The following is a 23960-nucleotide window of genomic DNA, read 5'->3' as shown; positions in this document are numbered from 1 at the left end:
CATTTGGAGAGGCCTCAAGGGCCCCCGCCATTCCTGGAGGAAGCAGGACTCAGAGGGGGACAGACGAAGCTTACCCGGGAGGCTGGGCTGGCCAGCCGTCTGGGGGCACGCGAGCAGGTGGCATTCTGGCTCTTGCCTGACGTCACTTAGTCAACCTGCCCTGGATCCAACCGTGTGCCACCTTCCGTCCCTCCCTCAGGGGTAACGCCTCTCATTCCTGATGTCTCAGGCAGCCCTGGCAGCCCCAGGCCCAACTGCTGGGCTCCAAGAACCAACTACCAAAGGAAAGATCATCAGAGGCTGAAATTTAGAACTTCACTGTGGAATGAAGTTCTCACAGAAGGTGCAGTTTTATAATAATGTCCACTTATATATATATATACACACTCTCTACATATATATATATACACACACACACACACACACACGTGCACAGCCCCCACCCCCACTCCATACCAAACTGTATGTCTTCTCATGTTTATAAACTATACGGAAAACTATATCGGCTGAACTAAGGATTGTATTGGTGATTTCTAGCAAAAAAAGAACTCTAGGATTTTTGTCTAGAATCCAAATCTGGCAAGGATAGTCCTCATGTAACCTGGGCTGGCCAGGGGCCTGAGGCGGAGTGTCGGTGGGGTGAGTCAGGGAGAAGGGGAGGCAGCAAGAACCACTTCAGGGGACCAATATTCTTAGGCACGGAGAGCATCACCTTGTTTTTGCGCCCAACACGAGCCCGCGTGCCTGGAGCGCTCGATCTCTCCCACTGTGCTAGCCGTTGGTGTCAGGGTCAACAAGCAGCTTGTTGGACGTCAGGGAGCCAGGCCTGGAGACGGGCTGGGTGGCGACAGGAAGGAAGGGGCTCTGGGGTTCTCAGGCGACAGGCAAGGCGGCTCCCACAGTGTTAGTCCAACAGGCTAGGCGATGTCATCAGTCTAGCGTTTTGCCAGCGACGATCTGGACAGGCCAGGGAGACTCTGGGCATGAACCCAGGCCTCCAGCACAGCTCAGCTGCTGAATTTTTCCTTGAGGCTCTTTGATGGGCATCCAGGCAAAGGCCCTGCGCAGGGCAGCGGGAGGGAATGCGTCCGGGGGCCTCAGCAGAAGGGGAAGAATGAGGGCATTTAAAGAACCATCTCAGGCACTTCTGCATTATGGAGGCCCTGGCCCTCCTGGCCCTTCTGAAGATGCCTGGGGATGGCAGAGGTCGGGGGGCAGACTCAGGGGTCACAAGTTGGGGGGGTGCAGGGAATGGAACAGGTAAACCCAGATGGGGAACAGGGAAACCGGTCAAGTTCGGCTGTGCTGCTGGCTGGGGCCCAGGCGGGCACAATCACCTTTGTGTGCTGCACAAACCTGAATTCCCCACCAGAGAGATGTGTGTGAGGAGCAAGAAATGCTGATTTCAATTAAGAGAGAAAAATAATAATAAAAAATTCCCTTGGACGAGAATCCTGTTTCTCATTTCCTAACCCCGTGTTCCTGAAGGGGTAGCAGACACTAGGCCTGTTCAGGGCAGGTGAGCCCGGCTGGCACAGCTCTGAGGACACAGCATATTTGTAGGTGGGAGGAGCTGTATGGGGCAGTGGCATGCTGACTCATTGGGACTCGCGTGCATGTGCACACTCCTATGCACGCATTTGCACATGAGCACGTGTGCACACACACGTCTCTGTTCTGTGGTTCTTCCCTCACCCGCATACACCATGACTCACTTCCCACACTCCGGCTGCTCTGGGACGGTACCATCTCTGTGCCTTTCCCTAGAGCAGGATGGTCTGGATCCTGTTCCCAGGAGCCTCAGCAGCAGCCGCTGAGCTATTGATTCGTAGGGTCTGTGGGGTGGCTGGAAGGAAACTGCTGATTCCTGGGGCCCAGGAGGCCAAGGGGCCAGCCCAGATAGCAAAGGACAGGGCCTGGAGGCTGTAGCTGCTTCCCTAGTTTCCGAGAAAGGCAAGAGTTCCCAGATGGAGGGAGGAGGGCAGTGCTTTCAGGCCTGGCTAGGCAAGTCCTCTGTGCAAGACTTGAAATGCACTAAAGGGAGTCTGGTGACGGCAGAACAAATCGTCTTTGGCCTGCAGTTGCTCCCAATGGTCGGCCCGTCTCACCCGGGCCAGTGCCAGCTCGCAGCTGTCCCTTAGAACCCGAGGATGTTGCTATGTTGTTGATTTCATTTCCAACTTTAGACAGCAGAGGCCTCAGTGGGAAAATCAAGAGTCCAGGCACTTTATTAAATTTTTTTAAAAAGACTTAGTAAGTCCTGTAATATGGAAGTGAAATGTCAGTATGAGAAATGCTAATGTTTTATAAATGGTCCCCTCCTGTCATGTGCAACAGTCTCTGGCTGATGACTGTTCTTAGAGGTGAGGCAAAGGTGCCCAGGACGCCAGGTGTATTTTTTTCATAAGTATATTTCTTTTTTTTTTTTTTAAGATTTATTTATTTATGTATACAAGAGCTGGGGTGTAGGCCAGAGGTGCGGAGGGGTGAGAGGACTCACCAGAGACAGAGTGGGGAGCAGAACAGGCAGATTGACTGAAATACACTTTTGAGGGGAGCAGCGGGCGAGACAGGAGAGGTCTGCTGCGCCATGTGGGTCAACTGCAGATCACTTCATAGGGCTGACACTTAACCCCTTGCGCCACCAGGGAGGCCCCCACCAGGTATATTTTTAAAGTAGTTTTCTCCTCTAAGAGGCAGAGGGAGTAAAAGCAGCTGCATTGTGTATGACATCACTTATCACTCAGCCGCTTGCGGGCCATGCAATTTCATAGTTATAACGGCAACGTTGTCCAAAACTTCAGAGCAGGTTGACAAATCAGGGGTGAGCAAAGGCTCTCTATTCATTAGACCCAGCGTCCCTCCTGGGACAGGAGGCAGGAATTGTGGGTCTCAGCCCCAGGGAATTCTGCCCTCCTCCAGGGGCTGAAGCTCCCCCCCTCTGTTCCTGATGGGGCCAGCCCTCTGCCATCTTTGCTCAGCACTTTCCCTAGGACCAGGGAGGAAGCCTCATCTCTTTTCCCTCTCTCCCCTGCTGCCATAGCCCACCACTCTGGGGGTAGCCTCAGCAGGGCCTGAGTGGCCACCGGTAGTCTCAGAATCTCTCCATACCTGAAGGCCCCTACCCTTCATCCAACAAGTGCTGATCAAGGGCCTGCATCTGTCAGTCATTGGTCCAGACTCCAGGGACATAAATGAAAAGTTATAGCTCTCCCTCAAGGAGATCAGAGACTAGATATGGAAATAAGTATGAGATTGGTGAAACCAGTCCCTACTAGCTTTCCTACCACCCAGAATGAGAATCGGTTGGCATATAGAAGTCAGGGAGGGGTTCCAGGAGGAGGTGATACTTCAATGGCTCTCAGAAGATAAGGAGGTGGCTGGAGAAGAGTATGGGGGACATTCCATGCAGCGGGCTGAAGGTATGCAGTAGCACCATGTTTGGGGCATCTGCAAGATCTGTGAATTGAAGACAGGGGACACTGGGGAGGTGAGGGAGGAGAGTCTGGCAAGGGGAAGTACAGTCATCAGGGGCTTGGACTCTACTTTGGAAGTGACGATGTGACACCCCCTTCTCTACCCCAACCTCTCTCCAAGCACATGGTCCCCACCATGGCACGCTTGCCAATGTTCCTTAATTGTGGGTTTCATCGTTGCAACTTGCCTCTTCTGCTCAGCCAGATCCTCTCTCGTGCCAGCAAGTTGCAGCGTTCCCTGGAAATGTGCCTGGGCCAGAGTCCCATTCCCAGACACCTGCTGCTTCCAAGCTCGGAGAGGGTCCCACAACAGTTTTGTCTCCCACGCGCCTTCCCTTCTCATCTACATGGGCTCTGCTCTCAGCCCCTTTCCTGGCTCTCCGTATGGCTGCCCAGAACCTCCTCAGCCAGCTCTACATGTGCAACTCTGGCTGACCATCCTCAATCCCCAGAACCTCCCCCAACTGCATCCCCTCACCCCCCTTCTCTTCTGCTAGGGCCTTTCTTTACCAGGGAGCCAAGAATCCCATTTAGCAAATGTTTACTCATCACCTAACTAATCACCCGGCACATGGCAAATGGGGTTCTAGAAGCTGTTGGCAGATTCCAGGTGGGCCTGGGGGGCTAGGAAGGCTTTTTGGAGGAAAATCTGCAAGGCCCCGGGTCACAGAGAATGAGTTTGCTGGGAGGGCTCCCTGGAGCTGGCTGGAGCCTCAGGACCTCAGGTACTCGAGGCAAACCCTCCCTCCTATTCTTACCCTCACCCCCAGGCCCAGCTGTTCCTGCTTTTGGGATCCAGCTCCTCAGAGCCCCTCCGAACCTCAACCCAGGGGACACCAGCCTCTCTCTGGCGTGCTCTTTGAGTCACCTGAGGACTGTGTACATTCTCATGGGGGCCAGCTAACGTCTATTGTGAAGCCTCCTGACCAGCCGCGGTCGCTGTCTGGCTCATGTCCCAGGCTGGCTCCTCGGCCTCACCTTCCTCCAAGCAGGAGTTTAGCCATTACTCCATTCTCTGTCACCATCTTCCACTATCAGCTTGTAATAGGCCAATTTTCTTGTACCTTCTGTCTACTTGGGAAATATTTCAAGAACCTTTGACTGTGCATTAAAATATCCTTTACAACTCTATGCTCCATATCTCTTTCTGCTCCTCTAATTGTCCCTTTTAACTCACTGCGCTTTCAGTATAAATCTCCCAGCCTCCTTCCTTTGCAGTCTGTTAATAAATACAAGATCTGAAAAAAACCAAAACCATAAACATCTATTGTTGGCTAAATAACTCGTAGCACAATCAGAAAACCAGGGAAAAAGGAAACTCAGCTTAATGACATCCCCCGGTGCTCCCTCACTCAGGGGTGCCTGTCTGTTTCTTCTAAGAGGCCACAGGAATCAGGGCAGTTTGTGGCCCATAAAAGTCCACTGGGCCAAAGGAGAAGCATGCCCCAGAGGAGATGGAGGAGAGGTGCCTTATGGTGTTTGTTTTTTAAGATTTTATTTATTTTTGGGACCGCCCTGAGGGCCCAGGGGTTAAAATCTCAGCACTGTCAAGCTATCAAGCTATCACCAGCCACTGAATTCGATCTTTGGCCAGGATCCTGACCCATATATGGTGCATCAGACCTCTTCTGTCTCACCCGCTGCTCCCCTCAGCAGTGTATTTCAGTACATCTGCCTGTTCTGCTCCCCACTCTGTCTCTGGTGAATCCTCTCACACACACCCTGCCGCCCCCCCCGCCCCCCCCCGCACCTCTGGCTTACACTCCAGTTCTTTTTTTTTTTAAGATTTATTTTTTTTATTTTTATGCAAGAACCAGGGTACAGGTCAGATGTGCGGGAGGGTGAGAGGATTCACCAGAGACAGAGCGGGGAACAGAACAGGCAGACTGAAGAAATACACTGCTGAGGGGAGCAGCGGGTAAGGCAGGAGAGGTCTGCCATGCCATGTGGGATTCTCGCCGGCCGGCCGGGCTCAAACCTGCTATGTAGAGGCTGCGGACAGCCTCACAGCGCTGTGCTCAACTGCCTGCGCCACCAGGGAGGCCTCCCACCCCAGTTCTTATATGCATAAATAAATAAAATCTTTTTTTTTTTAGCGATTCATCAGATTTACTGAAATACACGCTGTAGGGGGAGCAGCGGGTGAGACAGGAGAGGTCTGCTGTGCCATGTGGGTCACCTCCCTGGCCGGGGATCGAACTCAGGCTATCGTGGTGATAGCACTGAGACTTAACCCCTAGGCCACCAGGGAGGTCCTTTATGGTGGTTTATTGACAGGACTCCGTGCAGGAGCAATGAGCGAGGGCTGAGGACAAAGGATGCTCTGGTGTAGGCAGCAGTGGCTAATCTGAGTGGCATTTCAGTGGGCTGGTCCACGAGGCCCCTTACCTCCAAAAGAAGTGGGTCAGCCTGCTCCGAGATCCAGCCCAGCCCACACTGCTGTGGCCTGCCTCCTCTCTCCTTTCAGCTCTCATTTCTCATTAGAGCCGTTAGTTTCTAAGCACTGGGAGGGTGGGGAAAGCTGTGCCTTTTGTGTCACCGGTTTCTGTGTGGCAGCGTGCACATTAATGGCATGCCTGAACTAAAGGCAGGATTTGACATTCTGCTGCAAAATGTGCTCAGGTCACAGTGCTTCCCCATCCACTGGGGCTCCACACCACCCCCTCTTGCTCCTGCACCCAGGCAGCTCGGGGCCCTGCCAGCCATAGCATCTCTGCTGCTTCTCAGAAAAGAGAGGAAGTGAAAGGTGTATTAAATGCTTCAATCTCTGTAAGTACATTTCCCAGGAGACAGACTGGAAGAAAGAAGACGCACACATCAGGACCCCAACAGGCAGAAGGCTTGGAGTTCAGTGGCTCCATGTCATCACTATCCCCACCCTAGACTCAGGGACAGTCGCCAGAAAGATAGTGATGTCCTCCAAGAGACTGAGATGTGGCAGCTTTGGGGGGGTGCGGGGTAGGGGGAGACACCCACTTCACCAGAGAGATATTCAAGGGATCATCACCAAATGAGGTGAGGGACAGGGTCAGGGAGGGTGGTGTCTAAGGGAGACCCACAGGGCACACACTGTCTGGTGGAGAGATCGCAGCCTTCAGGCTGTCCTGCGGCCAGGGCCAGGACAGCGCAAGGTGTGCACAGACAGCAGACACGACAGGGAGAGCCTCGTTGCACATGTACTCACACCACTCAGACATCGTGTCCTGTCCCTGTCCCTCCTGAGTGTGGAGCATTCACACCATGCTGTCCACAGGTTTGCTCACCTTCCAGCTAAGAGCACTGCACAAATTGAATCCTCCTGTATTTGATGGCAAATAAAGGGGGCTGGGCAGGTAGAGCGGTCTATAAGTTGCGGGTAAGTCCTGCCCTCCCCACATGCTGGTGAAAATCCTTTGGGAATACTAGCGGGTCAGTGATGAGGGCCCGACTCAGGGTCACGTTGTTTCTCACTGAACCTTGACCCTGGAGGGGCCTGTCAGCTCTCAGCATCACGGAGGCCCCACCCCCTGCAGGTCTTGGTGTGCATCTCAGCTCTGAGCTCTGGGCCAGCCAGGCCAGCCACGGGCCACATTGACATTCACCCCCCACGGTCCGGGTCACAGGGTCTCCAAGGTGTTTTTATTCTTTATCCCCGCATAGGAGCCTCAGAGGCCCTGAGGTCCCTGACCCCTCTTCTCCCCTGCCACCTGAGAGTCTCTCACTCTTTTATCTGTGTCATTTAAAGTGCCACTGAGCGTCTGGCACTTTGCAAATCTAAGGTACAGGCTCTTCTGAATTTCACACCGGGTGCCCTTTCCTGGAGGCACCTCCAGGCTGCCTCTCCCTCTAAGAGCTGCAGACTTCATCAGGAAAGAGCTCACCCTCGCCCTCCAGGGCCCACTTTGCTCTCAGCTGGATGCCCTCAGAGCAGTGAGGGCAGGAGACTGGGTGTCTTGGGAAGCTGCTGTGCACACACAGCTGCTGAGGAACCTGCATCTCCAAGCCAGGCCCCAACCCCAGACCTGTCCTGCTGCTGTCTGTCCTTCCCTATCTCCTCCCCACCACCAGACAGGCAGACATCTCTCCCTTGGCCTCCTAGGCGCTCATGCAGGGGGAGTGCTCCCTGCAGTCACTTCTGCTGCCTCACTCCTCCTCGTTCCTCCCCACCAGAAGCTGTCTCCTCTGGCCCACTCCCCTTAGCCTTCTCGCTCAGAAACAGCTTCATTTCTCTGGGCCCAAGACCCACAGCTGCCCCAGAGACGCTGCACCAGGCCCTGGCGCTGTCTTCATGCACATCTTCCTCCGCATCCGTGTTCTCTCCTAAGGCCAGTGATGAGTGAAGATGAAAAAGCAACTTAGAACTAGTAGTGTTTCAGGCCTTTAAGGCCCCCTCATAGACACACATAATGAACCGGAATGACCCCGAGGAGATTTGTCACCCCCATCTTGCAAATGGAAAAGCAGACTTCCCTGTTATTCACACCTGGGCTGCAAGTCCAAGAAAGGGCCTCACCCAACAGAACTCTGTGCTTCCTTCCCCTAGCAGGAGGAGCGGGGCATTTGGGGCCAGTTGCAGCTTCAGGCTGTCACAGTGGAGACCTTCATCCCTTAGGCCAGGGGCTAAGAGTGGGAGCACACAAGGGAACCTAACCCTTCCCTCCCACTGAGGAATTTCAGGCTAGGAAGAACCACTTTGCAAAAGCCCTGAAAGTCAGAAGACCTCACTTCCTATTTTTCCTAGAGGTTATCTCTGCTCTCCTGACCCCTTTAAACACCCCCAGGCTAGATCACTGGGACCCCTCAAATGGCTGCATCTTTTTTCAACACCTTGTGCTTCAAGCATTTTTAATAATTAATGCCTGATCTCTCCTCAGAGTTTTTGTGAGCCTTGGAACTGTTCTGGAAACTTGTATTTTCTTTTCACTATTTTTGTTTGTTTGAAAAATTAACTTGAGAGCACCATCACAATTTTCAGTAAAATATGTCTGCTTTGCTTGTTTGGAATATTTTCATAAATTTTCAAAATTGCTTTCCAATTTTGACTTGTCTAATAGAAAATTGGCTTTAAAATGAGCAGGCCATCACTAGTTCACATATTAATTTGTGTTAAATGATGTTATAACTTTTATAATTTATCATTGTAATTTTTTCCATTAAATTTTTTTAATATTTACTTTTTTTCATTGTTGTTAATTTTTTAAAAAAGATTTCTTTGTTTATGCAAGAACTGGGGTACAGGCCAGAGGTGCAGGAGGGCAAGAGAATTCACCAGAGACAGAGTGGGGAGCAGAACAGGCAGATGGACTGAAAACACTGCTGAAGGGAGCAGCCGGCGAGTCAGGAGAGGTCTGTGGGTATCTCTGTTGGGTATCTCTGTGGGTATCTCTGTTGCAAGTGGGTATCTCTGTTGCTGCCTGGGAACCAAATCCGCGCTGCAGAGGCTGCAGACAGCTTCACGGCGCTGCACTCAACCCACTGCGCCACCGGGGAGGCCCCCATTAACAAATTTTTATTTAGAAATATAGGTTCACAGGAAGTTGTCTGCCCCCACCACCCCCCCCCAAAAAAAAAAACAGGTACAAGGAGGGAGTTCCTTCACCCAGTTTTCCTCGATGGTAACATCTTGCAAAACTGCACATTATTTATTTGCTTTTATTTATTTATGCATGCAAGCACTGGGGTGTAATCCAGAGGTGTGGGGTGGTGAGAGGATTCACCAGAGACAGAGTGGGGAACAGAACAGGCAGACTGACTGAAACACACTGCTGAGGGGAGCAGCAGGCAAGACAGGAGAGGTCTGCTGCACCATGTGGGTTGCACCCTGGCCAGCCCGGAATTGAACTCATGCTGATAGCACTGTCTTTAACCCCTGCACCACCAGTGAGGCCCAAAACTACACATTCTTTTGCTTTTTTACTTATAAATATTTTTTTGTTAAAGATATTTACCTATTTAGGTAGAGGTTTCTTTTAATATTTAAACAACTTTGATAAGGAAAAAATAAAACTTCTGATAGGGATAAAGATATAAGTGGTCAAATTTTTGCTTGGATATTTCTGAATGAAACATTAGGGTGTTGTTTTGTTTTTTATACATGTACTGGGTACAGTCAGAAGCGCAGGAGGGTGAGAGAATTCACCAGAGCCAGAGCGGGGAGCAGAGCAGGCAGAAGGACCGAAGTACACTGCTGAGGGGAGCAGCGGGCGGCAGGAGAGGTCTGCGCGCCATGTGGGACCCTCCCGGTGGCCAGGGATCGAACCGGCGCTGCAGAGGCTGCAGCAGCTTCGCAGCCCAGCGTTCAACCGCTGCACCACCAGGGGAGGTCCTGAAACATTAGGGTTTTAAGTATATATTTATCATCCAGATAAGAAATGATTGCCTAGTTTCAGGGTTCTCAACTAAGGTCCATACGAGGGTTGGGGGCGGGAAAGGAAGGGGTGTAGTTAGTCCATAAGCCTCCTGGAATTTGAGGCAAGACTTTATGGGAATGTGCAGGTTTCAAGAAAGAGCTTATCAGATACTTACAAAGGTTAAGAACTAGGGTCTAGACGTCCACGAATTTAACCTTCAGGTGATCCCAGGTGTCGCTGCAGCTCCCCACCCTGACCCATAGGTGGCGCTCTGCCCTCGGGATGACATCATTGGCCGCCAGGACAAGCGCAGCGGTTGAGCGCTGGGTTGCGAAGCTGCCCGCAGCCTCTGCAGCGCCGGTTCGATCCCCGGCTGCTCCCCGGCCACCGGAGGAGGGTCCCACATGGCGCGCAGACCTCTCCTGCCAGCCGCTGCTCCCCTCAGCAGTGTACTTCGGTCCCTCTGCCTGCTCTGCTCCCTGCTCTGGCTCTGGTGAATTCTCTCACCCTCCCCCCGCTTCTGACTGTACCCATTGCTTGCATAAATAAATAAATAAATCTTTAAAAAAAAAAGAAAAAAAGAAAAGCTATAAGGCTGTGGGGAAACCGTCACTCCCGGTTAGTTCGGCTGTGACCAAAAGTCGACTTCCCCATTCTTTTTTTTTTTTAATATTTATTTATTTATGCATATAAGAGCTGGGGTACAGGCCAGAGACGCGGGGGGCGAGGGGATTCACCAGAGGCAGAGTGGGTAGCAGAACAGGCAGACTGATTGAAACACACTGCTGAGGGGAGCAGCACGGGAGTCAGGAGAGGTCTGCTGCGCCACGTGGGTTGCTCCCTAGCGGGGATCGAACTCATGGCTGCTGCTAGCTTCATAGGTTGCGTCTCAATCCCTGTGCCACCAGGGAGGCCCTGGACTTCCCCATTCTCTCACACAAGCGAAATGAGTATGAAAAAAAGGATGGCGGGGTTACCAGAAGACAACAGCATGTTGAACCCAGGCTCTCTGCTTCCTCTCCATTCCAAAAGCTGTGGCAACTGGCAGCAGCAGACTCCCTGGGAGCAGAGGTTTCCAAATGCCACTTTGAAGACAAGGTTTGCCTGTAATTGGGATTTTACTGATTTGCAATGAAACATTAATGTAGCAAACTTTTCACTATGCCAAATTTATTCAATCTAAAGATAATCTTTTATTCCGAATCCATGTCCTTGTTTTTTGGTTGGGAGAGAGGTATCTTAAGAAGATCTCTTTTGGGGGGCTTTGCCTAGTGGCACAAGGGGTTAAGCACCACACAGCACTGTGAAGCTGTCTGCAGCCTCTGTAGCACGAGTTTGATCCCCGGCCAGGGAACTACCCACATGGTGCAGCAGACCTCTCCTGTCTCATCCGCTGCTCCCCTCAGCAGTGTGTTTCAATCAGTCTGCCTGTTCTGCTCCCCACTCTGTCTCTGGTGAATCCTCTCATCCCCCGCACCTCTGGCCTATACCCCAGTTCTTATATGCATAAATAAATAAATCTTTAAAAAAAAAAAAAGAACTAATGGTGCACAGTAGCTTGTTTCTTTTTTTTAATAATAAATTTTATTTTTATATTCCCCATACAATTGCAACCCCCTTATTTTGACCCCAATCCCTCCCCTCCGGCCCCCTAGTAGCTTGTTTCTTAATGTCTCCAGTGGGTCGAGTCAGTGCTGGCGACCCCAGGGAGGCCCTCCAACTCTTCTTGGATTTCTGTTGTTCTGGGGAACCTCAAACCCTGGGAACAGTGGTTTTAGAGGTGTCAGACAGTGTAGTCCTTACCTGTGCCTCCTTGGTTCCAACCCCACTGAGGTCCAAGGGCCTGCGTACCTGTGCCCTTCTCTCAGTCTCCTTCCTCTGTATTGTCTACCTCTCCATTTATTTGCAGACAATTATCTGCAATAATTAGCCAATTACCCTTAAAGACAAGTATACTCTTCCATCAGCAAACATTGATGTTCTTTTCTTTCTTCTTTCTTTCTTTCTTTTTTTTTTAATGAAACCAATATTAAGGAGAGGCTTTATTTACATAAAGTCAAATGGTTCCGTTCCCTTAGAGGAGGATTTGGATTCATAATTAAAGTTTTAAATCTGGACTAGGGTTAGGGTGCTTGGAGCTGATGGTCGAGGTAGAAAAGGAGGCGGGAGGACTTTTGCCTCCCAAAACAAGAGGAGCAACTTGAAAAAGGTAAGACGCCCAGGGGACCTGGGGCCTACCCTCCCCAAGCTAATGACATCTAAAAGTATCAATGCGATGAGCTCAGCCCTGCAAGTAAAACCATTCAGAAGTGCTGCCCTCATCTCTGTGCCTGCCTCTTACTGACCACAGCTCAAATTTTCCCAGCCACCTCTGGGGACCTCCAGAGCTAATCGCTGCAGGGAGCTTGATTGAAATGTGCTCCTCACCCTTGGCTGCTCATAAACGTTTTATCTTGGGCCAAGACTGACCCGGAATAAATGGAGGCACCTCCCAAGTCAGGAGGCCAAAGGTGCTGGCTGAGGCAGGATCTGGGCGTACAGAAGTAACTCCATTACTGCTGTGGTATTAAAAAGAGGGGGAAGTTGTAATTTTCTCTCCTTGCAAGTACCCCTGTCTTTATGGTTTGGACCCTACCTGGTGGCTATTTGTATTTGACTCGTCGTGGGCAACATAAAAGCAAGAAGCAGTTTCTCTCAAAATTAGAATTAAAAAACACCCTAAAGTCTGTTCCTGCTGGGTTTATAAAGAGTTGTTTTCTTCCTGAGTGCTGTGGCATGGTGGCTCTAATCTGAAATTTCTTTTTAATCATAGCAGGAGTCCCAATTAGCGTGTTGGGTAATCTTTCTACTAGAACTGGGAGTTTCACGACCAGAGAGCACAGGGACTATTCTGCGGGAAGCCCCAAGGAGCAGGGCAGAGAAGGCAGAGCCATCAGGTCTATGCATACATCTGTGGGAATAAATGTGTGTATTTTCTGGCTTTACACTCATAAGACCTGGTTCATGTACCCTGAGTCCCTTGAACCCCAGTACCAGAGCAAATGTGTGGGGTGCTGCCCCTGGTGCAGGAGCCCCCTGTGAGCCATTATGCAAACATAAGGTGCATTTGCATTTGTCTACTCTCCCCCCTAAGAATACAGGGGGGAGCTCCATTAGTAGGGCATTAGGCACGGAATTTGGGGTGTGCCTCTGCTCTCTGTGAGATGGGTCTCTCTCCCTGACTCAGCTGGCACCAGGGCCCTGTTCCGACCTGGAACTGCCAGTGACCTACTTTCCTTTGTTGTTGTTTTTGGAAGTGCTGATGTCAATGCAGAATTCAGCAGAGAGGCAGGGTGAGAACAGAGAGAGAAGGGGGAGGGTGGGAGGAGAAGGGGCTGAAGGGAGGGATGGCAAGGGGGGACCGAGAGAGCATTGGCTACAGCTGTAATGGCGGCAGGTAACTGCAGCAGCGCTAAGCACATACCATTACGTCCCATCAGGCCTGCCAGTATAGCTGGGATCAGGCCGGGCCCTGTGTCTTCAGGCTAAGAAACAGGGACTTCCTCCCGCTTCCTCCTGCTTCCTCTCCCTGTCAGAGACACACAGAGGCGGAGGTGATGCCCAGGCAGGCATGCCCAGATGTGCCTTCCTTCGGAGAAGGAGCCATGCTCTTTCCCTGGTGCCTGGAGGCGCTGGGTTTGCACCCGTCTGCCATACCTTCAGTGAGACACGGAGCAGCGGCCACCCTGATGTGTGGGACTTGGAGGCTCTGCACACTTGCTGGGCTGGAGGAAATTGGTCTGTGGGGACCCACAAGGCAGTTTCCTCTGCTCACCTGCTCCTTGGTAACACACATGACAGAGCTCCTGTGGCAACACGCCTGCTCTCACCTCCCATTCTCAGCTGCCCCGGGAGAGCAGTGGGGCTTGGGTACAGAGAAGCTCAGAAGGTCCGATGCATGGCAGCAGCACTGCAGAGAATTCTTCCAAAGCACTGCCCCTCCGGGTCTGAATCTCACCCCCTTCACTGCCTGTCTTCCCAGGCTACAGTCAGAGTTGAACTCTGGACCTGGGATGACAAAGGCTCATGCACTTTCCACCTATTTGCAAACCCCAGCTGTTCCTCCACTGCCTTGCACGGCCTGCAGAGCAGAACCCACGGCTGAAGCATCTGGCAACCTCACCCAGGCTGAGCCCTTCCTTGTGACACTTGGTCAACACCTTCTTAATGAGAAAACAAATTTGGATCCACATTTTCATGAAACCCAAGGCTCATGATTCCACCCAGACCATTCATTTCCCCTCCCAAGGTTTTCCTCCATGTGCAGAAGGGGCTGAGGAGGGTCAGCACGAGCTCTCTCTCACTTGGCCGCCCCAGACAAGCTTGGTGCATGATTAAAATCATTCTTTCCTGCTCCATAAGCTCATACACTTTTCAGGTAAAGAAATATACAGAGGAGACAAAGCCCTCCTCATATGCTGAAATTAGCCCCCGAAAAATAGGTTAGCTGACAATTACTTGCTCCTAAGTGGAGCATGATCTAGTGGCAGAAGCACTGGATGGGCTGCTGGGACGGCTGTCTCCTGCTCCCAACTTACTGCCTCTTAACCTCTCTCAGTCCCTTGGTTTAGAGTCAGGATAATAACTCTCTCCACCTCCCGCCCTGGGTGGGCTGGTGGAAGGCGTAATGAATCAACGTCTGAAGCACTCTGAAGAGGCCAGGTTCAGGACGCGTGTAAGTACACAGCAGCACCAGCCACCTCTCCAATCTACATCGAGCTGATTTATTTACTTCCCGTGAAAGAGACAACAATCATCATATTTACACTTCAGGCTGCAGCTTCCAGCGGCTCCCTCCAGCACCCCTCCCCCACTGCCGCTAAGGACTCCATTAGAGATGCCTCCTTTCTACAGAAGAAAGGAGATGATCCTCTCCTGACATCTCTCTGCCTTTCAGATCATCACCTTCTCCCCCAAATCACAATGTGTTGCCACACAGTGCGTCGCCACTCTGTATCCGTGATGCCACAGCATCTTCCCAGGAAGGAGAAGAAATGGATTCCATGGGCTTCCAGAGGCTTCCTCGGAAGTCAGATGCTGCTGGTAGTTAAGAGGCGACACAGAGGTGCATGGAAGGTAAATGGATGTCCTTTCAATGCTGCGTCGTTTACAGAGGGCCCAGTGCTGGCTTCCTGTCCGGCTGGTGCAGGCCTCACCCTGCTGGGAGCCAGGCACTCAGCATGCACCTTTCAGCTGAGGCTGATAAAGGGTAACATTTCATTTCCCCCTTCCTTTCTGACTTTTGACAGCTCCCTTCATTTTCAGCAGCACTTGGTGCTGCGTGCCTTCACACAGACAGAAAAGAATATTAACAGGACAAAAAAAAAAAAAAAAAAAAAAAGAGAGAATAGAGAAAAGGTTTGAAAGGTTCTTATTAGTTCTGAGAACAAGAAAGGCCACTGCTCCTCAGTCACACCAGCCTGGCTGGGAGAACCCCGACGGCCAGCGACAGGCCCAGTGCAGGTGTTCCATGGTACCACCTGCCAGGAGGCAGGATGACTGTCTCCTCCCTCCTCAGAGCACAGCCCAGGGACTGATTCCCCAACACTGATGTGTGAAGGAGATGTCAACAGAGGTCCCCTAAAGAATGATATCTCTATTTCCATGCTAATCCTGGGCTGTGCAGTGAAGAAACGTGTCTTTCTGAAAAGCAGAGAGGCTGCCATAGCTCTCAGAAGCTCAGGGGTCTTCCCAGGAGAAAACAGAGAGCTGGGTGCACTTGGGACGGTGGGGTGAGCCAGTGTTCCCACCCTTGGCACCACCCGCCTCCAGAGCCCTTGCCTGCTGATCTGCAGCTCCAGGGAAAATGGTATTGGTCCTGCTTGTTTCCCAGCATGTCATTGCTGGACCTTCCGTCTTATATCCCTAGTGCTTTCCAGATCAAAACCCCAGACTCCTTAAACTAAAAACTTTGCTGAGGGACCATACCCAGTGAGGTGCAGAGCACGGTGCCAAGTCTTTCATGAAAGCATCAAGGGGCACTTGGCCTTGGTCACCTCAGAATACGATGCTGAAGAAGAGAGGAAGACAGCGCGTCCAGGTCAAAACAGATGACATTTGTGGCTGGCAGCTGTTGATTGCATACTTGGTGTTACCTTCTTTTTCTTTTTGGTTATTTTCAAAAGGTGCTTCCTGTTTGGCGAGGTGCCTTTTTTGCATGGGGCCCGAGGGCCCTGTGTTCATTCATGCTGTGGCTCAGGCGTCACTAAGCAATAAAACGCCAGCCACTGGGACTACGACCCAATTGTGCCTGATGCAAAAGGAAGCAGATACCAGGAAGCATTTGGGGATGGAGAAGAGTGAGGTCTGAGTTGAAAGACCCAGCAGAGCAGCTCAGGAGTGAGGGATCACAGTGGGGTATGGGATTCAATGCAAACTCGTGTAAGCCCACATCTCCCCACACTGACCCAGCTGAGAGAGATTGCAGAACAGCAGCTGTACCCATCCCCTAGGGCTTCTGAAACAAATGACCACAAACTAGGTGACTGAAAACAACAGAAATTCATTCTCTCCAGTTCTGGAGGCTGACTCTGCAATCTAGGTGTTGATGGGCTTGTTTCCCTCTGGAGGCTCCAGGGGAGAATCTCTCCCAGGCCTCCCCTGTGTAGCTGCCAGCGAGCCCTCATGCTCCTCAGCTTAGAGGGGCGCTACTCCAATCTCCACCTCTGTCTCCACAGCGGCTTCTCTCCCATGTGTTCTCAACCCTTCTAAGGATACTGGTCCTTGGCTTTAGGGTCATGTAACTCAGGATGCTTTCATCTCCAGGCCTTTAACATAATTACATCTGTAAAGTCCCTTTCTCTTTCTTTCTTTCTTTTTTTTTTAGAGGCATATTTTATTTATTTTATTTATTTATTTGTTTGTTTGTTTATACAAGCACTGGGTACAGTCAGAAGCGCGGGAGGGTGAGAGAATTCACCAGAGCCAGAGCGGGGAGCAGAGCAGGCAGAAGGACCGAAGTACACTGCTGAGGGGAGCAGCGGGCGGCAGGAGAGGTCTGCGCGCCATGTGGGACCCTCCTCCGGTGGCCGGGGAGCAGACGGGGATTGAACCGGCGCCGCAGAGGCCGCGGGCAGCTTCGCAACTCAGCGCTCAACCGCTGCACCACCGGGGAGGCCCATTTCTTTCTTTCTTTTTTAAAAAGATTTATTTAGGTGGCCCAAGAGGTTAAGACACAACCTGCGAAGCTCTCCGCAGCCACTGCAGCACGAGTTCGAACCCCAGCCAGGGAGCTACCCATATGGCGCAGCAGACCTCTCCTGACTCACCTGCTGAGGGGAGCAGTGGGTGAGACAGGAGAGGTTTGCTGCACTGTGTGGGTCATCTCCCTGGTTGGCCAGGGATTAAACTCATGCTGCAGTGGCTGGCAGCAGCTTGATAGTACTGTCTTCAACCCTTGCATCACGAGGGAGGCCTCTTTACAGGCCCTTTTTCCAAATAAGGTCACAGTCATAGATCTTGTGAGATGTATCTTTGTGGGGGCCAACATTCAGCTCACTGTGACAGCCAGTACCCTTTGGAGAACTGCTCCCAGGGCAGAGTTCACTACCCAAGTTAACTACCCTGCCAGTGGCACTTTCCCAGCAGACCTCAGGGCACCCGTGATTTTGATTTTGTCTCATGAAGCCTTTTCTCAAACCAGAAGGGTATTAACGTGACCATTAATCCAACTATGGAAATCAAGATCCTTGGGCTCCTGGGTCTTATCACAAGGCATAAGATCCAAGCAGGAATCAGACTGCTGTAGGAAGTGTCTGGAGCACAGATACCCTGACCTGAGGTTAAAGATAGGGAGACTGAGCCCATTGTGGAATCTCCAAGACTGTCTCCGGGTCTCCAAAATCAGCAGCAAACAGGTCAGGCCCCTCCCAAAGAGAAGACTGTGTCAGTGCAGTCTCTGCACAAGCTCGGGGAAGCAGTCCTTCTGCCCCCCTGTGACTAGGCAGCTGTTTCTTTTCACCAACTCTCTCCTCTGCAGGGCAGCAGCTTCCTGCCTGCCCGTGACCTGTGTCTTCCGGGACTTCTCTTCACTGACCTCCCTCAGCGGAGGCTGCTCTCCTCAAGGCTGCCCGCCTGCAACCACGCAGGCCGCTCTCAGCGAACCTGTCCCTTTTGGGGCAGCTCTTCCTGCCCGCTGGGGTCTATGCAAGTGTCCTTCATTCTTCTGTCCCCTCTTCCTAATAAGTCTGTTCTTTAAATATAACTAACGTCTCTGTCTCCCGGAGAAATTCGCCTGGGAAACTCGCTGCCTGCCGCTAAGAGGGGAGCTCTGGTGAAACCTTTCCCAGAGTGAACCCAAGGACCCCACACTCCAAACCCACTGACTCCAAAAACAACATCAACACCTTTCAAAACCACTTCCTCTCAGAGAGTCACTCAGTCCCTAGAACCTTCTCTTGGCGGTATCTCAGATGGCAGGCCACAGCAGAGTGTCTTGCCCAGAGACACCCCAGTGAGGAAGGAAACCCAAGAAGAGTATTGAGTCAAAAAGCAAAGCCAGGATGTTCCTCCTCCAAGTCTGTCTCCACCTAAAGCTCAGAGTTGCAAAGGCCGATCATAAGGCTCCTCTCCTTTGGGGGCTTCACAAATATTTACCAACTTTTTCCTAATGGAAAATGGATGGATGCTCATTAAATTCTCAAGTGACCTATGTTTCTGGTAATTAAAAAACATTTTCTTGCGTTGAGTCAAAATCGACCGACCGACCTACCAATAGTGATGTCTACCACTGTCCTGGGCTTGCCTTCAGGATTTCTAGAAAGGAAGATCACTACCAGGTGCCCAGAGCTGCCTCATTCTAATCAGTAAGGTAATTAAAATATTCCCAAGATATCACAGGGCAGTGGCAGCTCGGCCTTACTGACCAAAGGCATTCACTGCAATCTTTGCATGGAGCCCACTATAGGTTAGATGCTTTATGTGTGTTCTTTCTTTTAAAGATTTATTTATTTATGCAGACAAGAGCTGGGGTGTAGGCCAGAAGTGCAGGGGGTGAGAGGATTCACCAGAGACAAAGTGCGGAACAGAACAGGCAGATCTACCGAAATACACCGCTGAGGGGAACAGCGGGCCAGTCAGGAGAGTCTGCTGCACCATGTGGGTTGCTCCCTGGCCACTGGGGCTCAAACTCATGCTGCAGTGGCTGGTGATAGCTTGATGGCACTGTCTTTAACCCCTGCGCCATCAGGGAGGCCCTATGTGTGTTATTTCTAATCCTCACAACAGATCTGAAAGACATGCTTGTATTATTATCATTTACGCTTTATCCATGAGTTCTGAAGTCGGGTAAGTGGAAGTTGTAGGATGTGAGCCCAGATCTTGCTAACCACAGAGTCCTTGTATTGCCTCCCACCCCCAACACACACTGCCTTCCTCCAGAAGGAACTGTGTGCTTCCTGTGCCTGGAGCTAGAAGGTGAGGAGAGGACAGAACTCCTCAGAGGAGGGTGAGAGAGAACGAAGCAGAAACTCCAGCGTCACATCTCAACCAAGCAATAATGTTTTATATCAATTTCCCTGAAAATATAGTTCAGTTACACTCTTTAATTTTTTTTTTTTAAAAAAAGCACAACTGGTGCTTGAGAAATGTCAAGTATTACATTTCAGTGGACGTGTACAGAACAATCAAAATGTTGAACATTCCCAAGCAGATGCCAGCCTTCACCGAAGTCTCTTCCAGAGGCACATCACTGAGGTTTGAAAAGAGCAGCTCGTGTTGCCAACCTGGGTGATTTTTCTAGAGAATAAGCTCCCTACCGCCAATCACACAAGGAGGAAATAAAATAATTATTAGCACTTGTACATTTATGGAATGTGTCATGCTTTCTCTTTCCTACAAACCTTTGTATTTTGTTCTCATTTCTGTCCTATGAGGTGGAGGGACAGACATTTCCCTCACTGCAAAGGTTAGGACGCCAGCGTGGATTCCTGGCAGGGAGAGATGTTGGGCTAGGGATCAGAGTCCCTCTCTCTGCTGTCTTCCTTGCAGGAATTCTGTGCTCTCTTTGTGAATTTCAGAGTCCCAGAAGGGTCACCACAATTTGAGATCCCACCAAAGAGTTGGGGGACAGGGAAGGAGGAAAGATGAGAGGAGGAACCGTGGCAAGACCAGGAAGATGGGCTGTGGTCACTGATGCTGTGGCAGGTCAAGTCAGAGACCTGATTTCAGCTTCCACCAGGGATGCAGGAAATGAGCAAGGATGGTCAGTCTCCTTTGCGGAGATAGGCCAGAAGTCCTTTGAAATTAAATTTTCTTCCCACTTGCCAGACTTTTTCTTTGGGATCACAATATGCTCTCATCAATGACCAGGTTGGCGCCAGAGATATCTGGAAGGCTGGCAGCAACTAGTCCCTTCTGGGGTTCCTGTGGCCAAAAGAGATCTGAGATGCAGGTGTTTCTCTGAGGTCGTATTGTCTAATGAATTAAGGTTAACAGCTAAACAGCGAAAGAAAGGGCCCTGAACTTTACTCTGCTACCACTTGGCTTCTAAGTAAATACTTGGGGGATTGCTTCACTCAGTTGTCAAATGCCAGTAGTTCCACCGAAGGACGGGTTGATGGCAGCCGACTGGCCTTCAGAATACGTGTGCGGGCACATCTTTCTTTCACAGGGTCTTTGCCTATGCAAACCCCCCAGGACACAATGAAGCCGAACAGTCTCACTCTGAAAAATTCTGTTGGCTTAATAATTCCCAACCAGAAGGGTACTGGGTCCTGTAGCAAAGGACCCCTAGAACTTCTCCTCTGCCTGGGAAAGCTGTCTCTATAGAATTCTCTAGGGCCCACCCTTCTATTTTGGGGGACACTCCAGACCTGTACACGGAAAAAGGAAAAGTTGAGCTTTCCATGGTCATTTTTGTTACAGTAACGAAAGCTTTGAAATGATCACAAAAGGAAAATAGGAAAATATGCCTCCTAAAAAGAGCTGAGGCAAATTATTATAGCAACTGAATCCTAAAAGGAATTTTCAAGTAAAAATATGGCTCATGTGAAGTTGTTATGGCAACTGACATTTAAAAGTAACTGGATTTGGGCAAGTTTCTTCCTCCACCCTCTCTGCAAAGTCTTGCAGGAACTTCATGCTAAAATTATGCTTTAATTTTAATTAGCCAAATAGGTCATAAATATAGCTTATTCCCAAATCCTTACACTTTCTACCCTGCAAGTAGCTGATCTACTAATGAGAAAATATTTCTACAAAACCCACTTACCATTAAAAAATCCTATCCAATATTTTTCTAATATAATTTATCAATTTAAACACATTGCATAATGTGATATTCTGTAGCATTCCATTAAAATGATAAATAGCAGTGGGGAGAAAAAAAAAAAAGCAAGAGATTAAACATATTGCAGGCAGGATAACTGTATTTAAATAACCCGGGCCCACTGCCGAGGAAAACACATTGTTCCCATCCTCAAATACAGTCTAAACTCAGGCACGCAGCCCTGACTGTAAGGGTATTAATAGGACAGAAGAAGGGGGGCAACAAGAAATGACAGGCAACTTCAGAAGAAATAAAATTTCTATTAGGCTTTGTTATAAGATTACATCAAAGCAATTCATATGTTCTAATCTGGGGAAAGAGAAAGTAACTACTTGGGGTTTGTGCCTGGGGGCTGCCTCTGTGTATTGAACCAGACAGTTTGCATAATGAACAATTTTCATTCAATCAGGATGTCGGCATAGATAGCTCCCACTCAAAGGTCCCAGGCACTGGCTCATAGTTTCTATTCTCTCAGCTCCACCTGCTGGAGAAACAGCATTTCACAGGGGAAAAAGGATGCAGGGCAGAGCCTTTCCAAGCCAGCACTGTAAATTCAGGTCCATAAAGTTAGAGACCTGACTTTAAACACCTCCCAGCAAAGCCAAAAGGCTGTCTGTAAGACACCAGAGCCCATGTCCTCCAACAGGTCCTGGAGGAAGCTCCAGGGGTGGCGACATGAAAACCTCTGCCCTTCCCATTGGGGCATTATAGAAATTGCTGCTTCCATTCTGGGTCAAGCATCAGGGAGACTGAAGTAGCTGGAACGCAGCTTGTCCTGAATGCGGGTGGATGTGGCCACCATTTAAAACACCACCTGGTGAATCATATCTCAAATTTCCCATCTGTCCAGGTTTTCATAAGATGAGGGGAAAGGTTGGGGGGGGGTACCCTACCCAAATGCAATTGCGTTTTCGTGCACAAAGGAAAACTTAAAAGCTGAACAAATCATTTTGGGAAAACTGGCACAGACGGCGTTGGCTCGGAGGAAGGAAAGCCCTGGACGAGCTGGCGGTGCCAGGACCTGGGGCTGCAGCCTAATCCCCCTTGATCCCGGGATTTAGCGCGGGCCGCGGCCGCTCGCTCCCCGCCGCCGCGGGAAGGCTCTGCTCCACCTGGCTCCGTCCCCAGCGCGCGGCGCGGGCTGCTCTCCCGGGGGGAGGCTGCTCGGGAGGGGGAGCGACGTGAAGCCGTGTGAAACTGTTTTCGAAAACCTGGGATGATCATTTAAATGTTTAAAATATGCACATGGTAATTCAAAACTAATTACCCTGAGCACATTTGAAACATTTATGCCATCATCTCTGGATCCTGCCTACTGATTGTGTGCCACGGCTCACTCTGCTGTTTCTATAAACTGCTCCAGCGATTTTAACTTCCAGGCTAAATCAGGCAGCCTCAGGCCCTGCCTCCGCCCCTGCCTGCGGGAGAGACCCTTCCCGACTTCCAGGAGGGGGGGCTGCGCCCCATTCCCCGGGAGGGCCATTTGTCACGGTTGTGTGGTTCTGGCTGCCGAATCATTGCTCTCATTGCTGTCCATAATTGTCATTTCCATTATTTAATTTGGGCTAAAATGACCTCTCTTCCCGCCCGCGCGTTCCCCCCGGCCCTCGCCATTTCTCTGCCCTCCGCCTTTGCGTGGTCCCCACGCCCTAATCCTTTCGGATGCATCAAAAAGTTGCCTTGACATTCGGCTCCTACCTGGTGGGTAGGGGGCGTTTTTTTTTTTAGGAAGGCGGGGGTTGCAAGGTGGCCACGCCCGCCTTTGGAGCCTTCTCTTTTGAGACGAGGGCTGGGGTGGGCCTCGCTGCAGGGTCCCCAGCCTCGGCGGAGCAGCTCCCTGGCCGCGGGCACACGTGCACACGCCACACGCACGTGCACACATGCCTCGCACACTGAACACACCCCGCTCGCCGGCTGGACTAATTAGACCTCGGCGGGCCCTGAAGCAAATTCTTCCCCCCATTTTCCAGAATAAAATGAGTTGTCTTCCTTTGGAGGCACGAAACAGCACGCCGGCAGCTCAGGGACAGAGAAGGGTGATGCGGCGGCCGAAATGACCGGACACCCCAAGTTTACTCAGAGAGGCTGACCCTTGGCTGGGGAGCTGGCATGGGAAGAGACACAATTCGAATCACGAAATGAGCACTGGCTTGCAAGTGTGCTCCGGCCGCCGCTGGTTCCTTATTAGCGCGTTTGAGACGCCAGTAGCGGGTTTTGGACGTTTAGGAACACGAAACTAGGTTAGATTCCCACAGCCGGCGAATGGTTGATAGAGTGATATTACTGGGTTTAACTAGAGCCATTAAGAGACTCTTCATTATCCCCACACCACCGCCACCAAAGTTATCACATGAACCATAATGCAAGCGAGAATTTTCATTCCATCAACAAGAGAGGGAGCCAGTCTATCTTTGTCCAAAGAAAATGAGCAGCCCAGCATGAAGCTCGTGAGGAATTGAGTGTACAACACTCCAATAACATCCCCTGCAGGATTCCCTCAGCTATTTAGTTGGCTAAGCAGAGCGGGCTGCACAGGAGCAATCTTCCTGGGTACCTGGCTCGCCAGAACTCCAGCTCTGGGAGCCACTGAAAGGTCAATTAAAGACAAAGGACACTGGCTGAGACCTGCATTCCAAAGGGCTTAAGTACTAAGCTCCGAGGAAATCAAGGTCCAGGCCGCTCCCCTGATGTTCAGCAATCGCTTTTATTATTTCTCTACCAAGATCTACTACCCGAAGCAGCTAATCGCCTTGCTCTCACAGGCGCCGGCTCACATCTCCTCCTGTGCCTACGCAGGGTGTCCTTCCTTCCGCTTGAAGGGGGCTTCTCTCTTCCTGTCAATCCGTATTT

The 23960-nt window shown here is 50.8% G+C and overlaps 1 protein-coding gene across 1 annotated transcript in view; it reads right to left on the bottom strand.

Moving 5' to 3' along the window:
- Positions 1–771: 771 nt before the first annotated feature.
- The window catches only part of RPA1 (replication protein A1), a gene marked incomplete at both ends in the record, with an annotated part of 64251 nt that continues 41062 nt past the window's right edge, over positions 772–23960 (bottom strand). The window contains one exon of the mRNA XM_084237858.1: positions 772–837. Coding sequence (XP_084093984.1) covers positions 772–837 — 66 coding nt within the window. The remainder of the gene's footprint in view (positions 838–23960) is intronic.

The sequence above is a fragment of the Talpa europaea genome (assembly GCF_964194135.1).
Source record: "Talpa europaea genome assembly, chromosome: 7".
In the NCBI taxonomy this organism is placed as follows: domain Eukaryota; kingdom Metazoa; phylum Chordata; class Mammalia; order Eulipotyphla; family Talpidae; genus Talpa; species Talpa europaea.
This window is presented reverse-complemented; position numbering and strand designations above follow the sequence as displayed.